At 39.4% G+C, this 26,446-nt stretch overlaps 2 protein-coding genes across 2 annotated transcripts; both read left to right on the top strand.

Annotated features, from left to right (window-relative positions):
* The first annotated feature begins 7,755 nt into the window (after positions 1-7,755).
* On the top strand, positions 7,756-9,528 carry LOC126609556 (ATP synthase subunit epsilon, mitochondrial-like). Its single transcript, XM_050277402.1, has 2 exons — positions 7,756-7,995; positions 9,313-9,528. Exons 1-2 carry the CDS (start codon positions 7,812-7,814, stop codon positions 9,339-9,341), a joined length of 213 nt encoding a protein of 70 aa, XP_050133359.1. The 5' UTR covers positions 7,756-7,811; the 3' UTR covers positions 9,342-9,528.
* A 2,597-nt stretch (positions 9,529-12,125) lies between these two features.
* LOC126610744 (exocyst complex component EXO84B-like) lies at positions 12,126-26,389 on the top strand. Its single transcript, XM_050278863.1, has 7 exons — positions 12,126-12,550; positions 12,846-12,943; positions 13,945-15,001; positions 15,105-15,620; positions 24,836-25,021; positions 25,741-25,877; positions 26,128-26,389. Exons 1-7 carry the CDS (start codon positions 12,407-12,409, stop codon positions 26,288-26,290), a joined length of 2,301 nt encoding a protein of 766 aa, XP_050134820.1. The 5' UTR covers positions 12,126-12,406; the 3' UTR covers positions 26,291-26,389.
* The last annotated feature ends 57 nt before the right edge of the window (positions 26,390-26,446 follow it).

The raw sequence follows: 26,446 nt of genomic DNA, 5'->3' as shown, positions 1-26,446 counted from the left end.
AAGCTAGTCGAGTCCGAGATTGTCCGATGCAACAAACGCGCCCTAATGGTTTAGGGTTTAAGGACCGTTGAGCAAAGAGGGATGGTGTTTCTTTCATTACCGACTAAATTATTATACTCTAAACAAGATTGTCACTTAGTACAACGATTTAGTGGTATTCCTTTTCATTTGTAAATGTGAGGTCTTAGGTTCGATTCTCGCCAATGGTGAATTTGAACCACATTATTGCTAGCCCATTATGAGGTTTAACTCAGTCCCCTACCCCCTTAGTGTATGTAATATCATTAGTTAAAAAAAAAAAATATATATATATATATATATATAAACAAGACTAGGTCATTGTTCACCAAGAAGGAGCAAGAGTTTGAACTGGGGTTGAAGAAGTAGGCCTATTCACCAAAACTATCCACCACTTGTGCAAACTAAAAAAGAATGCACTTTTTGGCAACAAATCAGCAATGTTTAAGAGAGGATCATGCACATCCATAAATTTTCCGTTTATCGCTCTTGCAAAGATTTCATTTCTAAAAAGAGTTGCAAAGATATGAATTCAATGCAAATTGTAAAATAAATACACATGCTCTCACCACATGATTCAATCATCCATCGCGATACAGCAAAAGAGAGAAAAACAACAACTACTAAAACTATACATCTTCGACAATATGACTTCCACCAACTTTGATGTTCTAACAAGAGGCCTTTTCATGGTGTTTCTTAGCGTCGCCTTACTTCGTGTGAGCTCAGGTATGTACTAAGGTCATCTAACAAACGTTGCGTCGTGCACATTCACATTTTACGATCATTATATATGTGAAGAAGGTTGAGATTTATAAGTGGTTTCCAAGTTGCAGAATGTTGGAAAATATTAGGATTTTAATTTATTTGAATATTTGGTTTTCTGAGCTTAGCCCATTAGCACTAGGGTTTCGGTTTCTTACCTTTTTAGGTTAGGGTTAGTTTATTATAAATAAGATGCTTGTTATTTAGTTTAGAATAAGTTATTCACAATGTAGTCTCTTAGGGTTTTGTAGCCGTTCCGGCATTCTAGTTTGTTTAATAATATTCCTATTATTTTGTTAGTCTTGTTCGTTGCGCACTTTGATATTCAACTTGATATCAGAGCGGGTTCGATCCTTAGGGTTCAATCCGTTCTCTTTGGTATCAATTTGTTTGTATCAGTTTTGTTTCGGTCATCTTCTGCTGTTTGTGTTTTCGCTTAGATGTGTTAGTTGGTATTGATTGTTTGCAAGAAAAAAAAAAGAAAATTTAAAGGATCTTGCTGTTGCTGTTTGTTTGCACAGAAGAAAAAAAAACAAGGAAAACAGAAAGGTTTTGCTGTTTGTTCGCATGAAAGAAAAAAGAAAGAAAAATGGGAAGGAAGGAAAGGATAGGAAAAAGAAAGCAAAAAGAGAAGGAAAAAGAAAAACAATTGTTTGTTGTTAGTTTAAGGTCCCCGGGCAACAAGAAAAAAAAATGGTTAAGTTTGTTTTTAGGTCCACACGAGTTGTTGGTCTGTTTGGGATTGTTTTGTGACCGTCATTCGAGTACTTGGAATTGTGACCACTCGAGTAATAGTATTTGTGTTTGTTTGTTTGTTGCTACAATTGAGATATGAAAATCTCGTCCGTTTAGTGACGAGTTCTTTCCATACTCTCAACACTAGCCAATTTGAACTAGAACCAGTTTGCCAGCCAGAATCAAGTCAAGTCAAGTCAAGAATCAAGAATCAAGAACCAGTTTGCCAGTCAAGTCAAGTTCGCCAGTCAAGTCAAGTCAAGTTTGCATGCCTACTAGTTTGCCTAACGGAGCCAGTTTGCATTTGCTTGTTTGCAAACCCATTGCAAACCCATGTCGTATACCGCCATGAGTTTGACGGAGGGTGTTGGAAAATATTAGGATTTTAATTTATTTGAATATTTGGTTTTCTGAGCTTAGCCCATTAGCACTAGGGTTTCGGTTTCTTACCTTTTTAGGTTAGGGTTAGTTTATTATAAATAAGATGCTTGTTATTCAGTTTAGAATAAGTTATTCACAATGTAGTCTCTTAGGGTTTTGTAACCGTTCCGGCATTCTAGTTTGTTTAATAATATTCCTATTATTTTGTTAGTCTTGTTCGTTGCGCACTTTGATATTCAACTTGATATCAGAGCGGTTCGATCCTTAGGGTTCAATCCGTTCTCTCTGGTATCAATTTGTTTGTTTGCCGTGGGGTCGTGCGAAATTTTTAAGCCTGACTGCAACCAATGGTGCCTGGGTCATGAAAACCGTTTATATGGTGGATATTGCAAAGTTAATGAAGGTGGAATAAACATGTGTTTCTGTCGAATATGAGATGAGAAGAGCTGGAAAAACCCTAGCTTCTTTAATTTTCACAACTTTATGAATAATTGAGTTTTACGAGTTCCCAATTGTTTAATTAATAAAACATATTTACCTGACTGTGATCGGATATTTTTGTGTTTGTTAGAACTACAGTGGGTGTTATTGTATCAGAGGGGATGGTGAGGGGGAGTGAAAAGTGCAATCGCACAGGATCCCAAATTTGAAAGGGCCCCTAAAATTTTTATTACCTAATATTTATATGTAATAATGTTCTATATTTAAAAATTATTTTTGTTAGCACTTTAAAATCTCATCTTACATTCCTTATAACATTTTATTTTTTTTCCTTTTTAAATATAAAAAATTTGGAGTACAATGAGATACTTTTAATGGCAATAATAATACCTTTAAAAAGGGTATTTTTTTTCTTCAAATTATTATATAATAATGTTATATATTAAACCAAAACTTTAAAGTTAGAGTTTTTGAAGTTTTTTTTCTTGTTTGGTTATTTAAGATTGAACTGCTTTTGATTATTTAGTGAACATTATGTTTGTAGTTCTTTTTATTTATTATTAATGATATCTTTAAACTTGCAATTAGTAAGTGCTAAACTTTATTTTGATTTAAGTGATTACTTTCTAGCGTCAATACATTGTCCTATCTTTAAAAAAAAACTATCTTAAATAGGGGCCCTTTTATTAATTTTGCACAGAACCCTCAAATTTTCAGAGACGGTCCTGTATTGTATGCGAAAACCAGTTGGAGCCTCATCGTTTAAAACCAAGTGCAACAAAGTAGAAAGGCTACCGGAAAGGATTAAAACAGCATTATAAAGTAGCTAGATTTCCATGGATCTTATTATCAAATAAGTCAAATCTTAATCTAAGAATAATTACATAAAGTTACTAAATTGGTTTCTTATTTTCATGATGTTATTGGTAACAAATCTGCAATTAAGAGGACATAATCACATATTTAATCAAATGATTTAGTAGTGAACCAAGAGGATCACCATGATTACCTATTATTTACCCATAAAGTTCCCTTAAGAAAATTCGTTTTTAATGTAACTTTCATAAAAAAAATATAGTTAAAAACGTACATCAAAAAGGCATATCCAGTGTGGTTCTTGGAACAATTTATAAAGAAAAAAAAGTAGTCCTTAGAACAATTCAAAACGCGCCCACACATGTCAAAACACCACAATTCCACATTACAAACTCATAAAAAATAGAATACAACTCCTCGACCACATAGGTCCACTAATCATGAACCCAAAACCCTAGTCACAAGAATTAAACATTGCAAATTGAATAACTAACGGCAACATGATTATCTTGCAATTGTCGACAAAGAAGCACTGATGTCAGTAACTTCTAACAAGTCCTCCTCATAGTCTTTTGCCAGCACACAACCCACAAAAATCATCACCTCATGTCTGAATAACAAACGCCAAAGTCAACACAATGACCACAACCATGAAACTCCCATTGACAAGTTGAGAGCAACTCCACCCATGGAGTTTGCTCGGGGGACAGGCTTCAAGAAAGGGCCCGAGGGCTGGTGGGAGGAGGTCCAGCGTTGAAGGGCCCGAGTGAGGGTGGGGGCCCGAGTTGCAGGCCCGTGGGAAATTGACAGGCCTGCTGCCCGAGTGGGGAGATGACGCAAGGGTTGGTCCGGTCTTTTTTTTTAATTGTTTTTGTGTCAGGCTGTGTCCGGCCCTTTTTGAAAAAAGCTTGACACTTGGCCAAGGCATACTTCTCCAACTGACACTTGATATATATATGCATTATTTTCACTTTTTCTATGATAGGTGTTGGATTACAGGAAGAAAAAAAAATCATTTTTTGTTTTCATCATTACTTTCTTGGCAAAAGAATTAAAGATATTATTTTTAGATAAAATGACACGTAGCACAACGAGAAGGATTTAAAAAATCTTATCCGAAATTACAAATAATTTTATTTTGTATTATTTAAACAAACAAAAAAAACTAATATTTTATTGCCTATTGCCAGGGGGAGGGCTCCAAGGGTGGAGATGCAAATGGCAATTACTGTTCATTAATGTCAGTTACTATTCATTAAAGGCAGTTACTGTTCAATAGGGTGGATTCAATAGTGGATTACCAGGGTGGAGTTGCTCTGAGAGAGCGACCACAACAAAATAAAAGACTCTCCTCAATAGAGCGAGAGAGCAACCATGACTAAAAACAAAGAAAAGAAGTGAGGCAACAGATCTGGAAGGATTTCCGCCAACTGTAAGATCAAAACAAGGAGTCCACGGCTAGGATTTTTCTTTCAAGAGCTAGGTTTTTTCGAGTAAAAGACAAATTAAATTCACTAATTTGACCTTCAGATCTAAACAGTCTTGAAAGATAGCTACAAATTTGATGTAATATAAATAGACCGGCCGCATTATTCAGTCATCCATCATAAAGAAAAAGAGAACAACCATTAAATTGACAATATGACGATCCAGAGGCCTTTTGAGATTTTTATTTTTATTTTATCTTTTATTTTACTTTAGCATTTCAACAAACACATTTTATATAGGGAAGTTTTTTCTTCTCATGACAACGTATTATTATATTGAAACACTATAGTAGCGGTAAACACATTTCATATAATTGTTCAAACCAAATGCCAGCTGCCAGCCTGCCACTTTATTCGGATCATGGGGATCTTCTTAATGCAGTATTACTGGTAACAGATCAACACTAATAAGGAGGAAATCGTATTTATCTCCATGAATGAAATTCAGTTCTTGCATTGGCATCAATCATTTAATACAAAAAAAAAAAAAACGTAATTATTAATATAACGTCATATCTCTCTCACGATTTCTCCGTCTTCAATGTAAAGCAATTTTTGCTACTGTGGTTCATTTATGGTGCAAAATCCCATTTGATAATATTTTTTTATTTCAACAAACGATATTGCCATTCAGTACTACGGTATGATATTCTTCTTCGCTTATAAGTGAGAGGTCTTAGATTCGAATTTCGTAGATAGCGAATTCGATACAAAATTAGGTTGCCCATTGTGTGATTTAGCCGAACTTCCCCTCCCTCTAGTGTAAAAATATCAATGTACTAAAAAAAAAACGATATTATCTATACGAGGGAGGTGGTTAGCTTAGCCTCACAATAGGATAGCAATAATGTGGTTGAAATCCGCTTTTGGTGAGAATCGAACCTAAGACCTCTCACTTACATGTGAAAATGAATACCACTAGACCATAGTACTAAGTGGCGATAATAATCTTTACTTGATTACATGAAATGAAATAAGCGAACCAAAGTGATCATTAAACCAATTGTTTTGGTTCATATTTGCCACTAGTTTGGGGACTAAATCGAACCAAGGGAGGATTGGAAAATATAAAAAACCAAATTTGGGCTCAAAGCCTCTCTAAGGCATATATTTTGGGGTGGGAATTTTGGAATTCTGGGTTTTGGGGTGGGAATTTGGTGCTATCTGTGGAGCCTAAAATAATCCCAAAAATTCTAAAGGCGACACGTGGACTTTTGCCCAAGAAAGATAATATTGCCCTCAATAAATGAGCAAGCTTCTCAGATGCTCTCACGCGCAGCTTACACCCATGAAGGTCCCATCAACTGAATACGACTGCCCACAGCTCACTTGCCCTTGACAAAGAAAAGTCAAAGCATTAAAGATAAGGATTAATTACCCAAATCCTACTTTAATACATTCCCAATTGAAGATTGACTTCAATCAAGTAATTATCCCAATTTAAATCAATGAGGGATAATTACTCCATTATCTCAGGATATTATTTCCTATTTAATATCTTGAGAATATTTCTTCATAAACCCTAACACTATGACTGGCCCTATCCCTATAAATACTCCATATTCTACCAAATTTCGGTAAGCTTTTGCAACCCTAAAAAGCCCTAAACACTTTATTCTCCTCAGAGAAACTGACTTAGGCCTCGGAGATCCATCGGCCTAACCCCCCCCCCACCTAGTGGGCATGTGAGGCTTAGGTCCTTGATCAAGTGTGTTAATTGTTTTACAAGTGCATTTTCATCAAAACCGAAGACGGCAGAAATTTGCATCGACAAATTGGTGCTTTCATTGAGAGTTGATTCAAATACTCGAAGAAGTGCCAACCAACGAGCCCAAGGGCTCCAGGCCCAGGCAGGCCTACGAAAACCCAACGGAGATGGCCCAGCTAGCAGGAGTGGCCCATGGGCATTTGTGAAGCCTAAAATAATCCCAAAAATTCTAAAGGCGACACGTGGACTTTTGCCCAAGAAAGACAAGAATGCCCTCAATAAATGAGCAGGCTTCTCAAATGCTCCCATGCGCAGCTCACACCCCTAGAGGTCATAGCAGTTGAATACGACCGCCCACAGCTCACCTACTCTTGGCAAGGAAAGGTCAAAGCATTAACGATAAGGATTAATTACCCAAATTGCATCTTTAATACATTCCCAATTGAAAGATTGACTCCAATTAAATAAGTAATCCCTATTTAAATCAATTAGGGATAATTAATCCATTATATCAAGATATTATTTCCTATTTAATATATTGAGAATATTTCTCCATAAACCCTGACACTATGGTCGGCCCTATCCTATAAATACCCTATATTCTACCAAATTTCAGTAAGCTTTTGCAACCTTAAAAAGCCCTAAACACTTTATTATCCTTAGAGAAACTGACTTAGGCATCGGAGATCCATCGACCTAACCCCTCCCCACCTAATGGGCACATCAGGCTTAGGTCCTTGATCAAAGGTGTTAATTATTTTGCAGGTGCATTTTCGTCAAGACCAAAGACAGCGAAAATTTGCATCAACATCCACCTCATATAGATAAGAAAGCAAGTAGATTGTGGGACCCCCATTGCAGCAGCATCGCATGACTCACTAGACAGAGGTGGGCCCTGTGCCTATGCTTCCTTAGTGTGGACGGATCGGCTGAGGGCGAGTGCACATATTCCACACTTTCTATAGTTGAGATTGTCTTACAATTGAGATCTTGTGGTTGAGGCGCATTCTTGGGTTGTGATAAGTGTGGTGGCCCCAGCTACAGTCTGTTCCAACGGGTCTTTATTCTGTGGCTCAGATTTTTTGACCATTGGAACCCAACGGTTAGTTTTGAATGTTATGGTAAATACGGGGCTAAAATTATAAAGTTGGGGGTGGAAATTATAGATCTCTTACCATTGGAGGAAACAACTGTCTAACCTCATGCATAGAGATGAATAGTTGAAAACATAGGGCTAAATTTTGGAAATTTTCCACCCCTAGGTTGAAGATAGCCTTACTAGAATTGACCGAGATATATTCATATAATTGGGCCTTCTCTAATGGCCTCACATAAACATAAAACTCGATCAGGCCCATAAACAAAGCCCTTTCGGGATTAACCACCAGTGCAAATTAAAGGGGAGGTTCGTCCAGGTCACATTGACTGACACACAGAGAGAGCTAAACCAGAGAAAGACAATGGCATCGAACGCAGCGGCACCGTTTTGGCGCGCAGCCGGTATGACCTACATCACCTACTCCAACATCTGTGCGAATCTGGTTCGGAATTGCCTCAAGGAGCCTTACAAGACCGAAGCCATTTCCCGCGAGAGGGTCCACTTCGCCGTCTCCAAGTGGGCGGAAGGCAAGCCTGAGAAGCCCAGTAAGCTCATCCCCTCATTTCTATTTCGGATTCCAGATCTTCATTTCTGTGATTTGTTGTTCATTTGGATGCTAAAAATCTCATATTTTGATCGTTGTTAGTCGTTGATTTCAATCTGTGCGGTTAGGATTCGGGGTTTTTCTCTGATGGAGTGAAATTTTGGGGTTGTCTAGTGAAATGAGATTTAATTTTGTGATGCGCTGATGGAATTCAATTTGCAATGTTGGGTTGTGTAATTGGTGCGATGGAAATGAGTGGCTCAGATGATGGACTTTTCGGAAAGTATTGTTGTTGTGGTGGTAGCGAATAGTGGTGAAAATGCATTTGGTTGAATTAAGATTATTTAGGTTCTTGAGTTTTCTTCCAGTTTAAGATTTTTCGATATTGTCAAAGGTGTTAACTTTTAGATGAATCTGGATTTTGTCATGACTTAAAGCGCCTGCATCGAAGAAAACATGTTATGATCGCATGCTTTGTGTTAGTAAGTTTCAGAGTTGAGGTTTGTTAGAATGTATCTCTGAACTTTGCACCGTATGACTAGCTTCCGTGGGAATGTATCTCCATTGTGCAGTTTTAAAAACATTTTGGACCCTTTTTAGCAGCTGCACATGTTTGTATTTTCCTTATGATACCATTAAGGTAATATGAGGACTGCACTTGCTGGGGGATTATCGTTGATGTTGCTCGGACACTCTTAAAACCCTAAGTGTCGGAGTGTCGGATATTAGAATAGTATACCTTTGTGTTTAAGAGTAAAAAAAAGTAATCTCTGGTTTGTCATCTCAGGTTATGTTGGAAAATAAATTGCAATCCTTCTGTATTGTCAGCTTAGGTGTGTTGCTTTAGGTTAGTTGTGCTTGAGGAACCTCTCTTTGGGTTCACCTGCTTACATATAAGGAATTAAACCGAGAACAAATCCCTCGGAAGATGGAGGGCAGAAGTTGGGTCCCATTGAGATATTGCTCATGATTGGAAGGAACTCTTCCACATAATATTGTTTCTTATAGCATGCCTATGTAAATTCTTTTATAACATGTAAGAAATCCGAAACACTATTGAGGCACAATCCGCCTTATTATTGCTCAAAGTGGGGCTTCTTATGTTTCATGGAATGTGCTTGAAACAAGGCTTTCTTGCCGGCGGCTCTAATATCTTGTATTCTGGGATTTCTGTTGTGGGTTTTTTACATGTTAAAGTTGTGAGGTGGTGTGCTTGTTATCGTTATGTTGCATGGTAATTTGATTTTTTAACTTTGTAAACCGAATTTTTATCCCGCCAAGCCAATATTCTCATGGGTGTTTTTTGTTTTCTCAACAGCTGTTCGTACGGATACACCTGAAGCATGAGTTGAGGGAGATGAAGAATTGCTCATGCGCTTGCGCTACACAGATGCTTTTTTTATGTTTTTGTTGTCAATTTGATAGATGTGATCTGTGTCTCTGCATGATCTTTCTGTTATAATAATGTAATTGACACTTATGAACTGCTTGATTATTCTGCAGCGTAATGTATGTGACCAAATGTTAAATTGCATTTCTGTATAACATGACATATCTACTCACGCTCGCTAGTTTGGCGACGGCATAACTGAGGATGAGCCATCATAATTGGAGTCATTAGGCCTAAGGTAAGAAGGAATGCCTGGATGATCAGCTTAATTAGCAATTTAGCACCAATAATCATCACCACAATTACCCTCTTGGAATTAATTAATTTCTCTTGCCTACCAGTTACCATATCATAGCTTTCCCTTCTTCTTCGGCTATCTCAGATGAGTTATACACAAACCAATAATATATATAAGATATGAACTTTCATGTCAATAATTTACAAATAATCAAAATAAGTTAATATTTCACAATTTAATATGAAGATTATTCAGAGTATGATAATTTGTCCAAAAGTTGATAAGAATAGTTAGCTGGCGGTTGTTGGTCTGCTCTGAGTTTGCGGGCATGGTCAGTGGCAAATTCAGGGTTGGAACATTGGGGTTTTAATGTTGAACAGTTGAAGGCCTAAGTTTTTAAATAGATATAGAGCGTGAACACGGACGAAGCCAGAAATTTAATTAAGAGGGGGCCTCTTAAAAAATTTGAGCTCCTTTTTTGGACAAATAAAGCTAGTTTTTTTACAAATGCTGAAAAAATTAATTACAAAATGCCTAATTTTATTACTCTATTGTCTAATTTTGTCTTTAATTGTTGACAATCTAATGCTCATTTGTACTAATTAACCAAATACATGTAACTCAACAAGGTTTAGACATTAGTGCGTGAGAAAAATATCCAAGACGGAAGGGCATTTAAAAACTAAAAGAAGATTTTCACTATTTTAATATGATTTATTGAATAATCTGCAAAGCAAAAAAAAAGGAAATGATTAATTGAATAATTTGTAATGAAAAAAAAAAAGAAAAAGATGAGAGGGGCATGTGCCCCCATTGGGCCTTACCTCCATCCGTCCATGAGCGTGAGGTGAACAAAAAAAAAATCAGTTTATTCATTGTGTCATTTCATCAAACACTTGGTGAGTTTGTTGTTGTCGAAAGAATTTGACAAGTGCTCTTGACTCAACCTCCTGAGTGCTATCATAATATGCCTAACAGTCATTACATCAAACGTTTGGTGGACATAAAATGGACGAATACCAAACATTCAGAGGGCCTTTAAAAGACCTTCATATCTACATTTTTCGGCTTCGGATGGCCCTAGGACGGACATTTTTCGGCTTCATATCTGCGATAAGAACCTTTCATAATATTATTTTGCATTTATTTTTTCCCTTGGCGATTTATGATTTAATTTTGACAGAAGTTGACATGAGCTTATGTAAGGCTGTAGATTATTGAAAATATTATCTCTTCTTTTACCGAAGCATAATATTCTGTAACTTGAAAAAAGAAATAAAATTTATGATACTTTGAAGTATATATATTCGAAAGTAAAATTTTGAGAAAAGGGTGGAGCAAAAAAGGCATATGCTTCCCCAACCACTATGGTGGTGGTGAGGTGATGCATCTAAAGGGAATAAACTAGCTAAGTACCAAACCACTTTCTACCAAACATAAATAAATAAATAAAAGATTAAGAAGAAAGAGAAAAAAGAAAAAGAAATGCATGGAGATGGAGGTGGAATCTAAACCACGGCAGCAGCAGCACAGCCACAGCCTGTAAAATACAGTAGGGTAGCACTTGGCATGCAACACAGTTGTTCCCTCTTTATTTTATTTTGGATAAGGATTTTGCATACAATATTCCATTATTTCCAAAAAAAAAACAACCTGAGCGCTGTTGTTGGTTGAGCCAGCTAGCCATTCTCCGGTGATGATATATATATTTTACATATATTTAGTATATTTTTATATAAAAATTTTGTACATTGCAGATTGGCTCGGTGATTAGAGTTTTTTTGTTCAACCGGCTGTGTTTTTGTAGTTCAAACCACTATCTTTGTTTTAGTGTAGATTAGAATAGTAATATCGCGTGTAATTTTTGTTTTTGAACCAATATTATCTACATTTGAGGGTGAGAGAGTCGGTTAAGTCTCACAATGGCTAGCAATAATGTAGTTTAACTTCGTCTTTTGTGAGAATTGAATTTAAGACTTATCAAATCTAAGTGAAGATGAATACTATTAAACCATAATACTAAGTGGCAGTATCACTTGTATTTAAGAGCTGTTTGACAAATCTAATTTAATTAAGAAATGACTAAAATGTTTGACCAAGAAGAATAATCATGTTTTAGATGTTGTAAAGCCGAAGTTAGTCATTTCTTTCATCATTGGTTTAGTTGAAAATGTACTCAATTTTATGAATATTTGTGTGAAGACTCTACATTATACAAATGTGAAAAAATAAATCATACAATAATTACGTATTTGTAATAACGGTAGTCCTAAATCAAATAGAGTGAACGAGAATCAAACTTAAAACATTCTCTTTACATAAATGGATAATACTAAACCGTAGGTTGTAATAACGATGTCGATTGAAGTAAATCAAGAACTATCCTTTTGTTTTTAGGTAAGAAAATCCCAAAAAAACTATAGAAAGATGTAGTAAGTCCACAAATCGAGCCTTAAATCACAGTCAGACCTCATTCCTTTCTATATATTAACCTCTGTCAAAATCTAGTAAATCACAGCCAAGCCAAACCAAACCAAACCGTCCTTCCATCACATTCCCGTTTCCTCTCTCTCTCTTCACCAAAACACGCTTCGGGAGCACTCCTCTCTCTCTCTCTCCCTCTTCGCTTAGCTCGGAAGCTCAACTTCCATGGCCTAATTTCCACCGGCGAAAAGTTTTGAAATTCCCTTTTTGCCCTCACCGGATCGATCGCCCGTTTGCTCCCCGCATCCCTAATTTCGGAGCTGCTGGTTCAGCTGATTGATCTGATCTGTCCGGCGATTCATGGCTTCGGCGAAGACGGCCCGGTCGAGAGGCGCGCCGGTTAAAGAGAATGGCGTCAAGCTCGAGGAAGGCCTCAATGTCTTCAAGTCTGACAAGTTCGATTCCCAGAGCTACGTCCAGTCACGATGCTCCCTCAACGAGAAGGTACTTTCTTCTATTCCTATACATATACAAACGTATATATTTGTGTACGTATGCATGTTTTTTGTGCTCAATGTTGTATATTTTATGCTGTTTGGTTGCTGAGAAACCATGGGAAAGTGAAAGAACGAACTTTCAGAATTCTTGAATTGTTGATGGAATGGAATTCTATCTTTGTTTAATTGTAGAATTTGGTTTCTTGAAACAATTTGGAGAGATGCTATGAAGTTCGATTTTTCAAAATTGCGGAATCGTAAAGGGATATAGTTAAATATATGTTTTTGAACGCTTCCTGCAGGATATAAGACAATTATGTTCATATCTTTTGGACTTGAAGAGAGCTTCCGCCGAGGAAATGCGTAGAAGTGTCTATGCTAACTATTCAGCATTCATACGGTGAGTTTTCGTTAAATGGTTAATGTGACAAGTTGATGAGTTCATAGTGTATATGCAACTTTACCGGTTTATATTCCGAGGTGCTTCGCAATAACAGCACTCCCTTCGCTTGTTGGTAATGCTTAGTATATGGTTGGGGATTTGGGTGGCCTAGCTTGATACATTTGATTTACGCAAGGTTTGGATAGTGCGATTCTTTAGTTTTAAAATGTACTTTGTAAAATATCCCACCACTTCCAGCTCTAAGTAAAAAGTAAAAGAAAATCTCATTTGGTTATTTAGAGTTTAGACCATGTTCACAAAATATAAAATTTCACCTGTTTCAAGTGGTTGCATGGCCATTCTTCTCTTAGTAGTTTGGATTTTGCTGCTGTGTTTATGGCATAGTATTCCAGCTTACCCTGACTTATATTTTTTAACTCTTCAGAGTTTAGAATAATTAAACTTGAGATACAAAATGTTATTTGTATGTGGTGCAGATTATAGCAATCGTAATTTTTTCATTTATGAGTTAAAACGTTTTGGATTTGTACGTGTTTGTTTATTGTTGCTTTATACAATTGTTAAAAGTTGGTATTCATGGTAGTTTTAGTGCCAATATAGTCACAGTCAAAGTGATTGTATATCTCCTTAAACTTTCATTTTTTTTTTTATGTTTCCGTTTTTGTTACTAGAATTTCTGTTCTTGTTTCTTTAGATGATCCAATTGATGAAATTTGGTATCCAAGGTTGTTTAGTGCCAAAATAGTCACAGTCAAAGTGATTGTTTATGTCCTTAAACTAGGACTTAATTTTTTATTAGAAATTTCCGTTCTTGTCTACCTATTGGTTGGGTCAACTCTGTCGGGGTAACTTTTATGTACCTAGTTTACTTGAATGCAATTTTCAAATTCTATTGGAAGGTTAAGCCAGTTAATCTTCAGTTTGAGTCATTCCTTTTGATACAAATTATTCGTCGAGTGTAATTTGGATTTTACGTAAATTGCATTTCTTACTCACAGCACCTCCAAAGAGATATCAGATTTGGAGGGAGAGCTATCCTCTATCAGAAACCTGCTGTCCACTCAAGCTGCTTTGATTCATGGTCTAGCTGAGGGAGTAAACATCGATTCCCTATCTAAATCTGTTCCTGAAGGTTCTAGTGAAAATGGTGTATTAAGTTTTGAAGATAGAGATCCTACAGACCTGGAGAAATGGTTAATAGAATTTCCTGATCTCTTGGATGTTCTATTAGCGGAAAGGAGAGTGGATGAAGCTTTAGATGCCCTAGATGAAGGTGAACGTGTGGCTGCTGAAGCAAAACAACTGAAGAAGTTGGATCAAGCTTTACTCGTGTCTCTGCAGACTTCCATTGTTGAACGCAGGCAAAAGTTAGCTGACCAGCTTGCTGAGGCTGCTTGCCAGCCTTCTACGCGTGGTGGTGAACTTCGTGCAGCTATCTCAGCACTGAAAAGGCTTGGGGATGGCCCTCGTGCACACAGTTTGCTGCTCAATGCACATTTCCAAAGATATCAGTATAATATGCAAAGCCTTCGTCCATCAAGCACCTCATATGGAGGAGCTTATACTGCTGCACTCTCACAGTTGGTGTTCTCTGCTATTGCTCAAGCTGCCAGTGATTCGTCAGCAATATTTGGCAAGGAACCAAATTATACTTCAGAGCTTGTGATGTGGGCAATAAACCAAACCGAGGCTTTTGCCTCTCTTACTAAAAGACATGCATTAGCATCATCAGCTGCTGCTGGGGGGTTAAGAGCTGCTGCAGAGTGTGTTCAAATTGCATTAGGCCATTGTTCCTTGTTGGAAGCTCGTGGTTTGGCACTTTGTCCTGTACTTTTGAAACTCTTTAGGCCTAGTGTTGAACAAGCACTAGGCGCTAATTTAAAAAGAATCGAGGAAAGCACTGCTGCCTTAGCTGCTGCTGATGACTGGGTACTTACATATGCTCCAACTGCTACACGGCAACCTGGCAGGCCTTCAACTACATCCCTCGGTAATATGACAGCGTTCCAACATAAGCTTACTAGTAGTGCACATCGGTTCAATTTCATGGTCCAGGTAAATCATTTTTCTTCCGCATAAAATCAATTAATCAATTTTCTATGTAGTTGTATGTGATCCCTTATTTTATTGTGGCCTCATAGATTACCTGATCTTGCAGGATTTCTTTGAGGATGTAGGACCATTGCTCAGTATGCAGTTGGGCGGTCAGACATTGGAGGGTTTGTTCCAAGTATTTAATTCATATGTGAACATGCTCATAAAAGCATTACCGGGTTCAATGGAGGAAGAAGCAAACTTTGAAGGTTCTGGGAATAAAATTGTCAGTGTAGCTGAGAATGAAGCCCAACAGATTGCTTTGCTGGCAAATGCATCCTTATTAGCAGATGAACTACTTCCACGCGCAGCCATGAAGCTGTCTCCACTGAATCAGGTTGCTTACAGGGATGATCTACGTAGAAGATCATCAGATAGGCAAAACCGGCATCCTGAGCAAAGGGAGTGGAAGAGGCGGCTTGTCAGCTCAGTTGATAGATTAAAAGATAGTTTCTGTCGTCAGCATGCTCTAGATCTCATTTTTACAGAGGATGGTGATAGCCATCTTACTGCTGATATGTACATAAACATGGATGCGAATGTGGAAGAGGTTGATTGGTTCCCATCCTTAATATTCCAGGTATGCTGAATAATGATTTTGTCTAGTATAATTTCTGCTTGAACTCATTTCTTTTCCTTCTTTTTAGACATCATGCTATTCATAGGTGGTGCTACTCAGTTCTAAATGTTCCTCTGCTAGTTTGCTTTGCATGTTTCATTCCCTCGCCGACGTCCTCTATGGTTAAGAAAGGGTTAAGAAAATTTATGAGGACCGCCCTTTGTGCCTTCTGTTGCCTAACTTCTTGTTGGAGGATGTCAAAGTTGTTATAAAACAAATGTCTTATATATAATGAATGTTGTCTATATATATATATATATATATATATTATGTCTTGTACAACTAACATCAGTTTTCATGTATACATTAATATATTTTTGTTATTTTAAGTTTATCCTTTTTCCCCATACCATGACTTGAAAGTTCTCTTACCAAAAATATTGTCAATTGTTGCCTGCACTTTTAGTGCCATTCTATTATTACTCATTAGAGAGATTCTACATATATAGGCTACACATGTAATGGCAATTAAACTTATTTTCAAAATATTTCAACAACAACAACAACAACAAAGCCTTTTCCCACTAAGTGGGGTCGGCTATATGAATCCTAGAACGCCATTGCGCTCGGTTTTGTGTCATGTCCTCCGTTAGATCCAAGTACTCTAAGTCTTTTCTTAGAGTCTCTTCCAAAGTTTTCTTAGGTCTTCCTCTACCCCTTCGGCCCTGAACCTCTGTCCCGTAGTCACATCTTCGAACCGGAGCGTCAGTCGGCCTTCTTTGCACATGTCCAAATCACCAGAGCCGATTTTCTCTCATCTTTCCTACAATTTCGGCTACTCCTACTTTACCTCGGATATCCTCATTCCCAATCTTATCCTTTCTCGTGTGCCCACACATCCCACGAAGCATCCTCATCTCCGCTACACCCATTTTGTGTACGTGTTGATGCTTCACCACCCAACATTCTCTGCCATACAACATCGCTGGCCTTATTGCCGTCCTATAAAATTTTCCATTGAGCTTCAGTGGCCTACGACGGTCACACAACACGCCGGATGCACTCTTTCCATCCAGCTCGTATTCTATGGTTGAGATCTCCATCTAATTCTCCGTTCTCTTGCAAGATAGATCCTAGGTAACGAAAACGGTCGCTTTTTGTGATCTTCGCTAGATTGCTCCGGTCATTAGTGTGGATAAGTATATAAATGGATAGAGATAGGAAAGCAAACACAAGATGTACGTGGTTCACCCAGATTGGCTACGTCCACGGAATAGAAGAGTTCTCATTAATTGTGAAAGGTTTACACAAGTACATAGGTTCAAGCTCTCCTTTAGTGAGTACGAGTGAATGATTTAGTACAAATGACATTAGGAAATATTGTGGGAGAATGATCTCGTAATCACGAAACTTCTAAGTATCGGAGTGTGGTGTCGTCTTGACTTGCCTTATCTGTCTCATAGGTAGATGTGGCATCTTCTCTGGAAGTACTCTTCCTCCATCCAGGGGTGGTATCTTTAACTGGTGGAGATGCACAAGGTAATGTATCAATTTCACTTGAAGCTTACTTGTAGTTTCAGGCTTGGTCAAGCGCGATACAAACCATGTAGTAGGAGTCCCCCAAGTCGCCGAGCTAGGGGGTCTGCTGAAAGAGGTGACAGACAAGGTAAGCAATCAGAGCTCCGACTGATTGTTCACCTTCTCCCCATCTTGCAGCAGCATGAAGGATAAAGAGAAGAAAAATGAGAAGAGATGATATGAGATACTTTTGCTTTTGAAGAAGTAACTTTCCACAGGCTTATTCTTGAACTGAGCTGGAGGGTTTTCTGGTTTCCTCCAGAGTATAAGGCCGACTGAAGAATTTGAGGGTCAAAACAAGTCCATCAAATCTAGAGTACGTTCCACCCTGCTGATATGGGATACTTTTGCTTTTGACAGAGTAATGGATGTATCGGCACGTGTGCTGTTACGCTTGTCTCCACATGCTTCCTTGTATCCTTCGCACTTGCCCTATCTGTTCCTCAAGCAGATGCGGAATCTTCCCTGGAAACATAAGATGTTGAAGATGAGTACTCGAGAGCAATGCCAGGTAAGTAATCAGGTAAGGGGTTCCAGGCAGTCAGTTCCTGGCTGGAAGCTTGATTCCAAGTGCTGACTGATTGCTCTCTTTCTCCTTGTCTTGCAGGTAAAAACAAGGCCAAAAGAAAAAACAGGGAAAAAGCATGATATGGGATACTCTTGCTTTTAACCCTGATGATATGAGATATTCTTGCTCTAGTATAGCTTGTTTGCAGAGGTATTATCGGGGGGAAAGAAAGCTGAATATTTCGAAAGGCTTTGTTGGGAGTGCCCTCTCAGATATGATGAAGGGTTGAGCATTTTTGCAGGTCTGCCTGTCCGTTAGGGATGAAGGTCGACATATATAGGAGTCTCCCTAACAACAAGTAGTAATGCTATTCCTTTACCCTGCTTGGTCATAGCACGGTAGTGGGAACTGCCAGTTTCACATGTTTTAACTCTGTCAGAGCATTTTGAAAAAGTGGTCTGTGGTATCTGGCTCTCGAGATTCGGAGAACGATGCCTCTTCGATTTTTGAGAAAGCAATCATGCTGGGGGTCTGACTCTCGAGATTCGGAGAGCAGTGTCTCTTCGATTTTTGAGGAAGTAATCATGTTGGGAGTCTGGCTCTCGAGATTCGGAGGGCGGTGCCTCTTCGATTTTGGAGCAAGCAATCTTGTTGGGAGTGTTGTCTCGAATGTGAGTAAAGGTTGGACATGTTTGCTAGTCTACCTTGCCACGAAGCACAAAGGTTGACACACAGGGACTTTCCAATTATCCAGCAATGGTACTGTTCCTTTACCCTCTATTCGATTTTGAGAAAGTAGTCATGTTGGGAGTCTGGCTCTCGAGATTCGAAGGACGGTGCCTCTTCGATTTTGGAGCAAGCAATCTTGTTGGGACTGTTTTCTCGAATGTGAGTAAAGGTTGGGCATGTTTGCTAGTCTACCTTGCCACGAAGCACAGAGGTTGACACACAGGGACTTTCCAATTATCCAGCAGTGGTACTGTTCCTTTACCCTTGTGGGTAATAATATGGTAGCTAGACCTTCAAAATTTATGTGTCTAAACTTTGTTAGTGCTGTTTCTTTGCTATTCTTTTACCTTTCTTGGTCAGAGCGATGTAGTGGGAGCTGCAAGCTTCACGTGCTCAACTTTGGCAGAGAACTTTGGCAGATTCATGTGCTTTCTACTTCACCAGAAATTTTCGACAGAATGCCCATAATTTCTGCAAAGCTGAGTGTGCGTGTGACAGGTGCTGACAAGGCTAGAAAAGTAGGTGCCTCTTCGATTTCTGAGATCGGCCCTCGTGGTCTCTGAGCAGCCCAACTTTTGAGAAAGCGAGCGCCTCTTCGATTGATTCGGAGAACGGTGCCTCACCGATTTTTGAGAAAGCAATCATGCTGGGGGTCTGGCTCTCGAGATTCGGGGAGCAGTGTCTCTTCGATTTTTGAGAAAGTAATCATGTTGGGAGAGTGGCTCTCGAGATTCGGAGGGCGGTGCCTCTTCGATTTTGGAGCAAGCAATCTTGTTGGGACTGTTTTCTCGAATGTGAGTAAAGGTTGGGCATGTTTGCTAGTCTACCTTGCCACGAAGCACAGAGGTTGACACACAGGGACTTTCCAATTATCCAGCAATGGTACTGTTTCTTTACCCTCTCTTCGATTTTTAAGAAAGTAGTCATGTTGGGAGTCTGGCTCTTTAGATTCGGAGGACGGTGCCTCTTCGATTTTGGAGCAAGCAATCTTATTGGGAGTGTTTTCTCGAATGTGAGTAAAGGTTGGGCATGTTTGCTAGTCTACCTTGCCACGAAGCACAGAGGTTGACATACATGGACTTTCCAATTATCCAGCAGTGGTACTGTTCCTTTACCCTTGTGGGTAATAATATGGTAGCTAGACCTTCAAAATTTATGGGTCTAAACTTTGTTAGTGCTGTTTCTTTGCTATTCTTTTACCCTTCTTGGTCAAAGCGATGTAGTGGGAGCTGCAAGCTTCACGTGCTCAACTTTGGCAGAGAACTTTGGCAAAGTTATCTGTGGTACCCATGAGCTATTGTTGCGTGTGGGAAGTGGGTGATTGAACAGTAAGATTCATGTGTTTTCTACTTCCCCAGAAGTCTTTGACAGAATGCCCATAATTTCCGCAAAGCTGAGTGTGCGTGTGATAGGTGCTGACAAGGCTGGAAAAGTAGGTGCCTCTTCGATTTCTGAGATCGGCCCTCGTGGTCTCTAGGGAGCCCAGCTTTTGAGAAAGCGAGCGCCTCTTCGATTTCTGAGATCGGCCTTCGTGGTCTTTGAGCAGCCCAACTTTTGAGAAAGCAAACGGCTCTTCGATTTCTGAGATCAACCCTCGTGATCTCTAAGCAGCCCAACTTTTGAGAAAGCAAACGCCTCTTCGATTTCTGAGCAGGCGCCTCTTTGATTTCTGAAGCTCCGTCGAGTGCAGCTTTTTATAGGGGCTGGCATTAAGTTCCAAAGCACACTTGAATCTCCACCAGTAGAAGCTTCATTCTTGCACTTCTAAGATCTTGATTTGTCCGACCTCTTCTCTCTTCAACACCTTTGAAAATGTCTGGCCCCTCCGACCGTCGTTTTGACTTGAACCTTGTTGAAGAGGCAGCCCCGCCTTCTCCAGACAACATATGGCGCCCATCCTTCGTCTCCCCAACTGGTCCTCTTACCGTTGGGGATTCCGTGATGAAGAATGATATGACTGCTGCGGTGGTGGCCAGGAACCTTCTCACTCCCAAAGATAACAGACTACTTTCCAAACGGTCTGATGAGTTAGCTGTTAAGGATTCGCTGGCTCTCAGTGTTCAGTGTGCAGGTTCTGTGTCTAATATGGCCCAACGCCTATTTGCTCGAACTCGCCAAGTTGAATCATTGGCGGCTGAAGTGATGAGTCTCAAACAGGAGATTAGAGGGCTCAAGCATGAGAATAAACAGTTGCACCGGCTCGCACATGACTATGCTACAAACATGAAGAGGAAGCTTGACCAGATGAAGGAAACTGATGGTCAGGTTTTACTTGATCATCAGAGATTTGTGGGTTTGTTCCAAAGGCATTTATTGCCTTCGTCTTCTGGGGCTGTACCGCGTAATGAAGCTCCAAATGATCAACCTCTGATGCCTCCTCCTTCTAGGGTTCTGTCCAGTACTGAGGCTCCAAATGATCCCCCTCCGGTGCCTTCTCTTTCTGGGGCTCTACCGACTGCTGAGACTTCTCCTAAGCAACCTTTGTGAAGGCTCCCTCTTGTGTGTTTATTTTGACTCATGTATATGTACATATTTGTAGCTTATCGGGGATATCAATAAATAAGCTTTCCTTCATTTCAACGTATTGTGTTAAATACACCAAAGCCTTCTTCGCTAAGTTCTTTGAATTTTCTTTTGTTGAAGCTTGTATGTTGAAGCTTTCTGAGTGGAGCATGTAGGTTGGGGTAGTGTTCCCTTAATTTCCCGAGTGAGGAAAACTTCTTGGTTGGAGACTTGGAAAATCCAAGTCACTGAGTGGGATCGGCTATATGAATCTTAGAACGCCATTGTGCTCGATCCTGTGTCATGTCCTTCGTTAGATCCAAGTACTCTAAGTCTTTTCTTAGAGTCTCTTCCAAAGTTTTCCTAGGTCTTCCTCTACCCCTTCGGCCCTGAACCTCTGTCCCATAGTCGCATCTTCTAATCGGAGCGTCAGTAGGCCTTCTTTGCACATGTCCAAACCACCGTAACCGATTTTCTCTCATCTTTCCTTCAATTTCAGCTACTCCTACTTTACCCCGGATATCCTCATTCCTAATCTTATCCTTTCTCGTGTGCCCACACATCCAACGAAGCATCCTCATCTCCGCTACACCCATTTTGTGTACGTGTTGATGTTTCACCGCCCAACATTCTGTGCCATACAGCATCGCCGACCTTATTGCCGTCCTATAAAATTTTCCCTTGAGCTTCAGTGGCATACGGCGGTCACACAACACGCCGGATGCACTCTTCCACTTCATCCATCCAACTTGTATTCTATGGTTGAGATCTCCATCTAATTCTTCGTTCTTTTGCAAGATAGATCCTAGGTAACGAAAACGGTCGCTCTTTGGTATTTCTTGATCTCCGATCCTCACCCCTAACTCGTTTTGGCCTCCATTTGCACTGAACTTGCACTCCATATATTCTGTCTTTGATCGGCTTAGGCGAAGACCTTTAGATTCCAACACTTCTCTCCAAAGGTTAAGCTTTGCATTTACCCCTTCCTGAGTTTCATCTATCAACACTATATCGTCTGCGAAAAGCATACACCAAGGAATATCATCTTGAATATGTCCTGTTAACTCATCCATTACCAACGCAAAAAGGTAAGGACTTAAGGATGAGCCTTGATGTAATCCTACAGTTATGGGAAAGCTTTCGGTTTGTCCTTCATGAGTTCTTACGGCAGTCTTTGCTCCTTCATACATATCCTTTATAGCTTGGATATATGCTACTCGTACTCATTTCTTCTCTAAAATCCTCCAAAGAATGTCTCTTGGGACCCTATCATACGCTTTTTCCAAATCTATAAAGACCATGTGTAAACCCTTTTTCCCATCTCTATATCTTTCCATCAATCTTCGTAAGAGATAGATTGCCTCCATGGTTGAGCGCCCTGGCATGAACCCGAATTGGTTGTCCGAAACCCGTGTCTCTTGCCTCAATCTATGCTCAATGACTCTCTCCCAGAGCTTCATTGTATGACTCATTAGCTTAATACCCCTATAGTTCATGCAATTTTGTACGTCGCCCTTATTCTTGTAGATAGGCACCAAAGTGCTCGTTCGCCATTCATTTGGCATCTTCTTCGTTTTCAAAATCCTATTGAAAAGGTCAGTGAGCCATGTTATACCTGTCTCTCCCAAAACTTTCCACACTTCGATTGGTATATCGTCTGGGCCTATTGCTTTTCTATGCTTCATCTTCTTCAAAGCTACAACCACTTCTTCCTTCCGGATTCGACGATAAAAGGAGTAGTTTCTACACTCTTCTGAGTTACTCAACTCCCCTAAAGAAGCACTCCTTTCATGTCCTTCATTGAAAAGATTATGAAAATAACCTCTCCATCTGTCTTTAACCGCGTTCTCTGTAGCAAGAACCTTTCCATCCTCATCCTTGATGCACCTCACTTGGTTTAGGTCCCTTGTCTTCTTTTCCCTTGCTCTAGCTAGTTTATAGATATCCAACTCTCCTTCTTTGGTATCTAGTCGTTTATACATATCGTCGTAAGCCGCTAACTTAGCTTCTCTGACAGCTTTCTTCGCCTCTTGCTTCGCTTTTCTATACCTTTCACCATTTTCATCGGTCCTCTCCTTGTATAAGGCTTTACAACATTCCTTCTTAGCCTTCACCTTTGTTTGTACCTCCTCATTCCACCACCAAGATTCCTTTTGGTGTGGGGCAAAGCCCTTGGACTCTCCTAATACCTCTTTTGCTACTTTTCGGATACAACTAGTCATGGAATCCCACATTTGGCTAGCTTCCCCCTCTCTATCCCACACACATTGGGTGATTACCTTCTCTTTGAAAATGGCTTGTTTTTCTTCTTTTAGATTCCACCATCTAGTTCTTGGGCACTTCCAAGTCTTGTTCTTTTGTCTTACTCTTTTGATATGTACATCCATCACCAACAAGCGATGTTGATTAGCCACGCTCTCTCCTGGTATAACTTTGCAATCCTTACAAGTTATACGATCCCCTTTCCTCATTAGAAGAAAATCTATTTGTGTTTTTGACGACCCACTCTTGTAGGTGATCACATGTTCTTCTCTCTTCTTAAAGAAGGTGTTGGCTAAGAAGAGATCATATGCCATTGCAAAATCCAAGATAGCTTCCCCATCCTCGTTTCTCTCCCCAAAACCATGGCCACCATGAAAACCTCCATAGTTGCCTGTCTCCCTGCCCACGTGTCCATTTAAATCTCCTCCTATAAATAACTTTTCCGTCTGAGCAATTCCTTGCACCAAGTCTCCAAGATCTTCCCAAAATTTCTCCTTCGAACTCGTATCCAACCCTACTTGAGGTGCGTACGCACTAATCACATTGATAAGTTCTTGTCCTATTACAATCTTGATTGCCATGATTCTATCTCCTACCCTCTTGACATCTACAACATCTTGTACCAAGGTCTTGTCCACGATGATGCTAACACCGTTTCTCGTTCTATTTGTGCCCGAATACCAAAGTTTAAACCCTGAGTTTTCTAGATCCTTTGCCTTACTACCAACCCACTTAGTTTCTTGTAGGCACATAATATTTATCCTTCTCCTCACCATAACTTCCACTACTTCCATAGATTTTCCCGTTAAGGTTCCTATATTCCACGTTCCTAAACGCATTTTGCTCTCTTGAACTCTACCCTTCTGTCCTAGCTTCTTCACCCTCCCCCGTCTAATAGGATCAAAGTACTTCTTTTGTGTGTCCCGGGTAAAGTTGATAGGAGCATATGCTCCCAAACAACTTTGAGTGGAGTCGTTCGAAAGGAAGTTTCTATGGCCCCCTTGCTCATTTAACACTGCATCCGGGTGCCGATGGAGATACAGCGACCCTTGCTCACTTATCACTGTGCTCGGGCCACACAGCGCGCCACTTACGGGTGACGCCCTAGCTTTAGCGCGATTTTGTTCTGGATTCATTTTCATAAGGATTCGACGTGATCATGGAGTGCCGGCTGTCGACTACCTGACGCCCTCCCCCTCCTCCTTTATCCGGGCTTGTGACCGGCCATGTAAGACATAGGCGGAGTTTTTCAAAATATTTCAACAAAAAAAAAAAAAAAAAAAAAAAAAAAAAACGTATTTGAAAAATATTTCTAACACTGTAGATTTTTATATTCATGTCTCCTTGCATGATACCTTGAAATTGGACTAATTACCTTAAGTGATATGGTCACATGAAGATGTGTGGCATGCTGTCTTTACGTGATTCATACTTGTACTTCTTGTTCATTATTGTTCAATTTGTAAGCGAGAACATGAGAATTGACCAAAAAGTTCTGAGGGTCATATGATAATTCCGCTTTTATATGTGTATAATGTATATGCATATTCAACTTTTTTGTGGTTTATAAGATCCTGAGTATTTTAAACTATTTACATGCTTTATTTATTGTCTTTTTCAAGTCCTAATTTTCTTTTGTTAACTTTTCCGAATTCAGGAACTTTTTGTAAAACTAAATAGAATGGCCAGTATAGCAGCAGAAATGTTTGTAGGCAGGGAAAGATTTGCTACATTGCTTCTAATGAGACTAACAGAAACTGTCATATTGTGGCTTTCGGAAGACCAGAGCTTTTGGGATGATATTGAGGATGGACCACCTTTAGGTCCTCTTGGCTTACAACAAGTACGTAATTTCTGGTCGCACCATCTAATGTACTGTTTTTTGTTGTGTTTATTTTGATCATCTGTCGTCGTGAATCCAGTATAACAACTCAAACCTTACACCGACAAGCAATAAGAAACACTTAGTCATAATCATGTGAAGGGATGTTCCTATTTTTGTAACGTGAGAAGGAACTATATCATATAAGAAAGAAGGAAAGTAATCGAAGATCTAACATGTAGAAACAAAGAAAAGAGGATGGAAGGAAAAATCTTGGATTGGTATATTTTGTGAGGGAGGGAGAGAAACGCCTGCAACTGTGATAATATCACAGCTCTAGTTGTTTACGAAGCTCTCTTTCCATGCTAACTGTATCTCCAACCTATCAAACATGAAAAGGACTTGCCCGTATGTCATGATACTAAGTATTTGTAGCCTGGCCTTTCGGGATGATATGCTGATTCCCAGTTCTTTCCATTTCTTGGCTTGATATTTCTTCCCAGGTTACTAACTGATAATTTATACAACCTAACATTTGGTGCCCACAACATTGTGATGATATTGATTTGACCCTAAATAGAAACATGACCTTAACATCGTCATTGAATCTAAAGCAATTGTGAGGAAATAATGCAGACTACAGGAAATGGTGGCTAGATACGAACGAATATTAAAAGGGTCCTAACAAGAACTCATACTGTATATTAACTTGTATATTAACTTGTTTCATCTGTGTGCAGTTCTATCTGGATATGAAGTTTGTCATACTCTTTGCCTCTCAAGGTCGTTACCTATCTCGAAATTTGAATCGAGCTATTAACGAGATCATATCTAAAGCCATGGCAGCATTTTCTGCAACTGGCATGGATCCCAATAGGTATGTTTCTTCATTTAGGTTGCTCATTTTTCATCAACGATAATATACATGCATACATGTAGCCGGTGTATAAACATAAAACACCTGTCGTTAAAAAGTTGTGTAAAACCTTCCAATACGACACCCATCTATTTTATGCTGGACACTTTTATCCTTACACGGAGTTCTAATTTTGCTGTGATTGCACGACGTATTGTACTGCTTTTGAGCAGTTGATTTAACTTGTACTGAGTTCTAAATTTTGTTTCAGTGTGCTCCCGGAAGATGAATGGTTCAATGAAGTCTGTCAAGACGCAATTGAAAGATTAAGTGGAAAACCAAAAGCTGTGAACGGTGATCGGGATCTTAATAGCCCAACCGCCTCTGTTTCGGCACAGTCAATCTCATCTGTTAGATCTCATGGGAGTTCCTGAGGCGCATCAAGTTTCATCTCTCTGTAAATTAAATAGAGAACTATCCTTGTATCCTTTAGAATTCTTTTTCCCCTCCAATATAATAATTTTTGTTTACCATTTTTAGTTTCCGTCATCCTTCTTCCTCGCTTTTTTTTCTGTAGGACGACGTTTCGT

Source organism: Malus sylvestris, chromosome 17 (genome assembly GCF_916048215.2).
Source record: "Malus sylvestris chromosome 17, drMalSylv7.2, whole genome shotgun sequence".
Lineage (NCBI taxonomy): Eukaryota > Viridiplantae > Streptophyta > Magnoliopsida > Rosales > Rosaceae > Malus > Malus sylvestris.
The sequence above is the reverse complement of the archived record's forward strand: the minus strand, read 5'-3'. Positions and strand labels throughout refer to the sequence as shown.

Bases quoted from the DNA above. Each gene is read 5' to 3' on its own strand.
- LOC126610744 (XM_050278863.1), top strand. From the start codon at position 12,407: ATGGCTTCGGCGAAGACGGCCCGGTCGAGAGGCGCGCCGGTTAAAGAG. The intron at 12,551-12,845 runs GTACTTTCTTCT...CGCTTCCTGCAG, and splicing joins GATGCTCCCTCAACGAGAAG to GATATAAGACAATTATGTTC. The intron at 25,878-26,127 runs GTATGTTTCTTC...ATTTTGTTTCAG, and splicing joins ACTGGCATGGATCCCAATAG to TGTGCTCCCGGAAGATGAAT.
- LOC126609556 (XM_050277402.1), top strand. From the start codon at position 7,812: ATGGCATCGAACGCAGCGGCACCGTTTTGGCGCGCAGCCGGTATGACC. The intron at 7,996-9,312 runs GTAAGCTCATCC...TTTTCTCAACAG, and splicing joins AGGCAAGCCTGAGAAGCCCA to CTGTTCGTACGGATACACCT.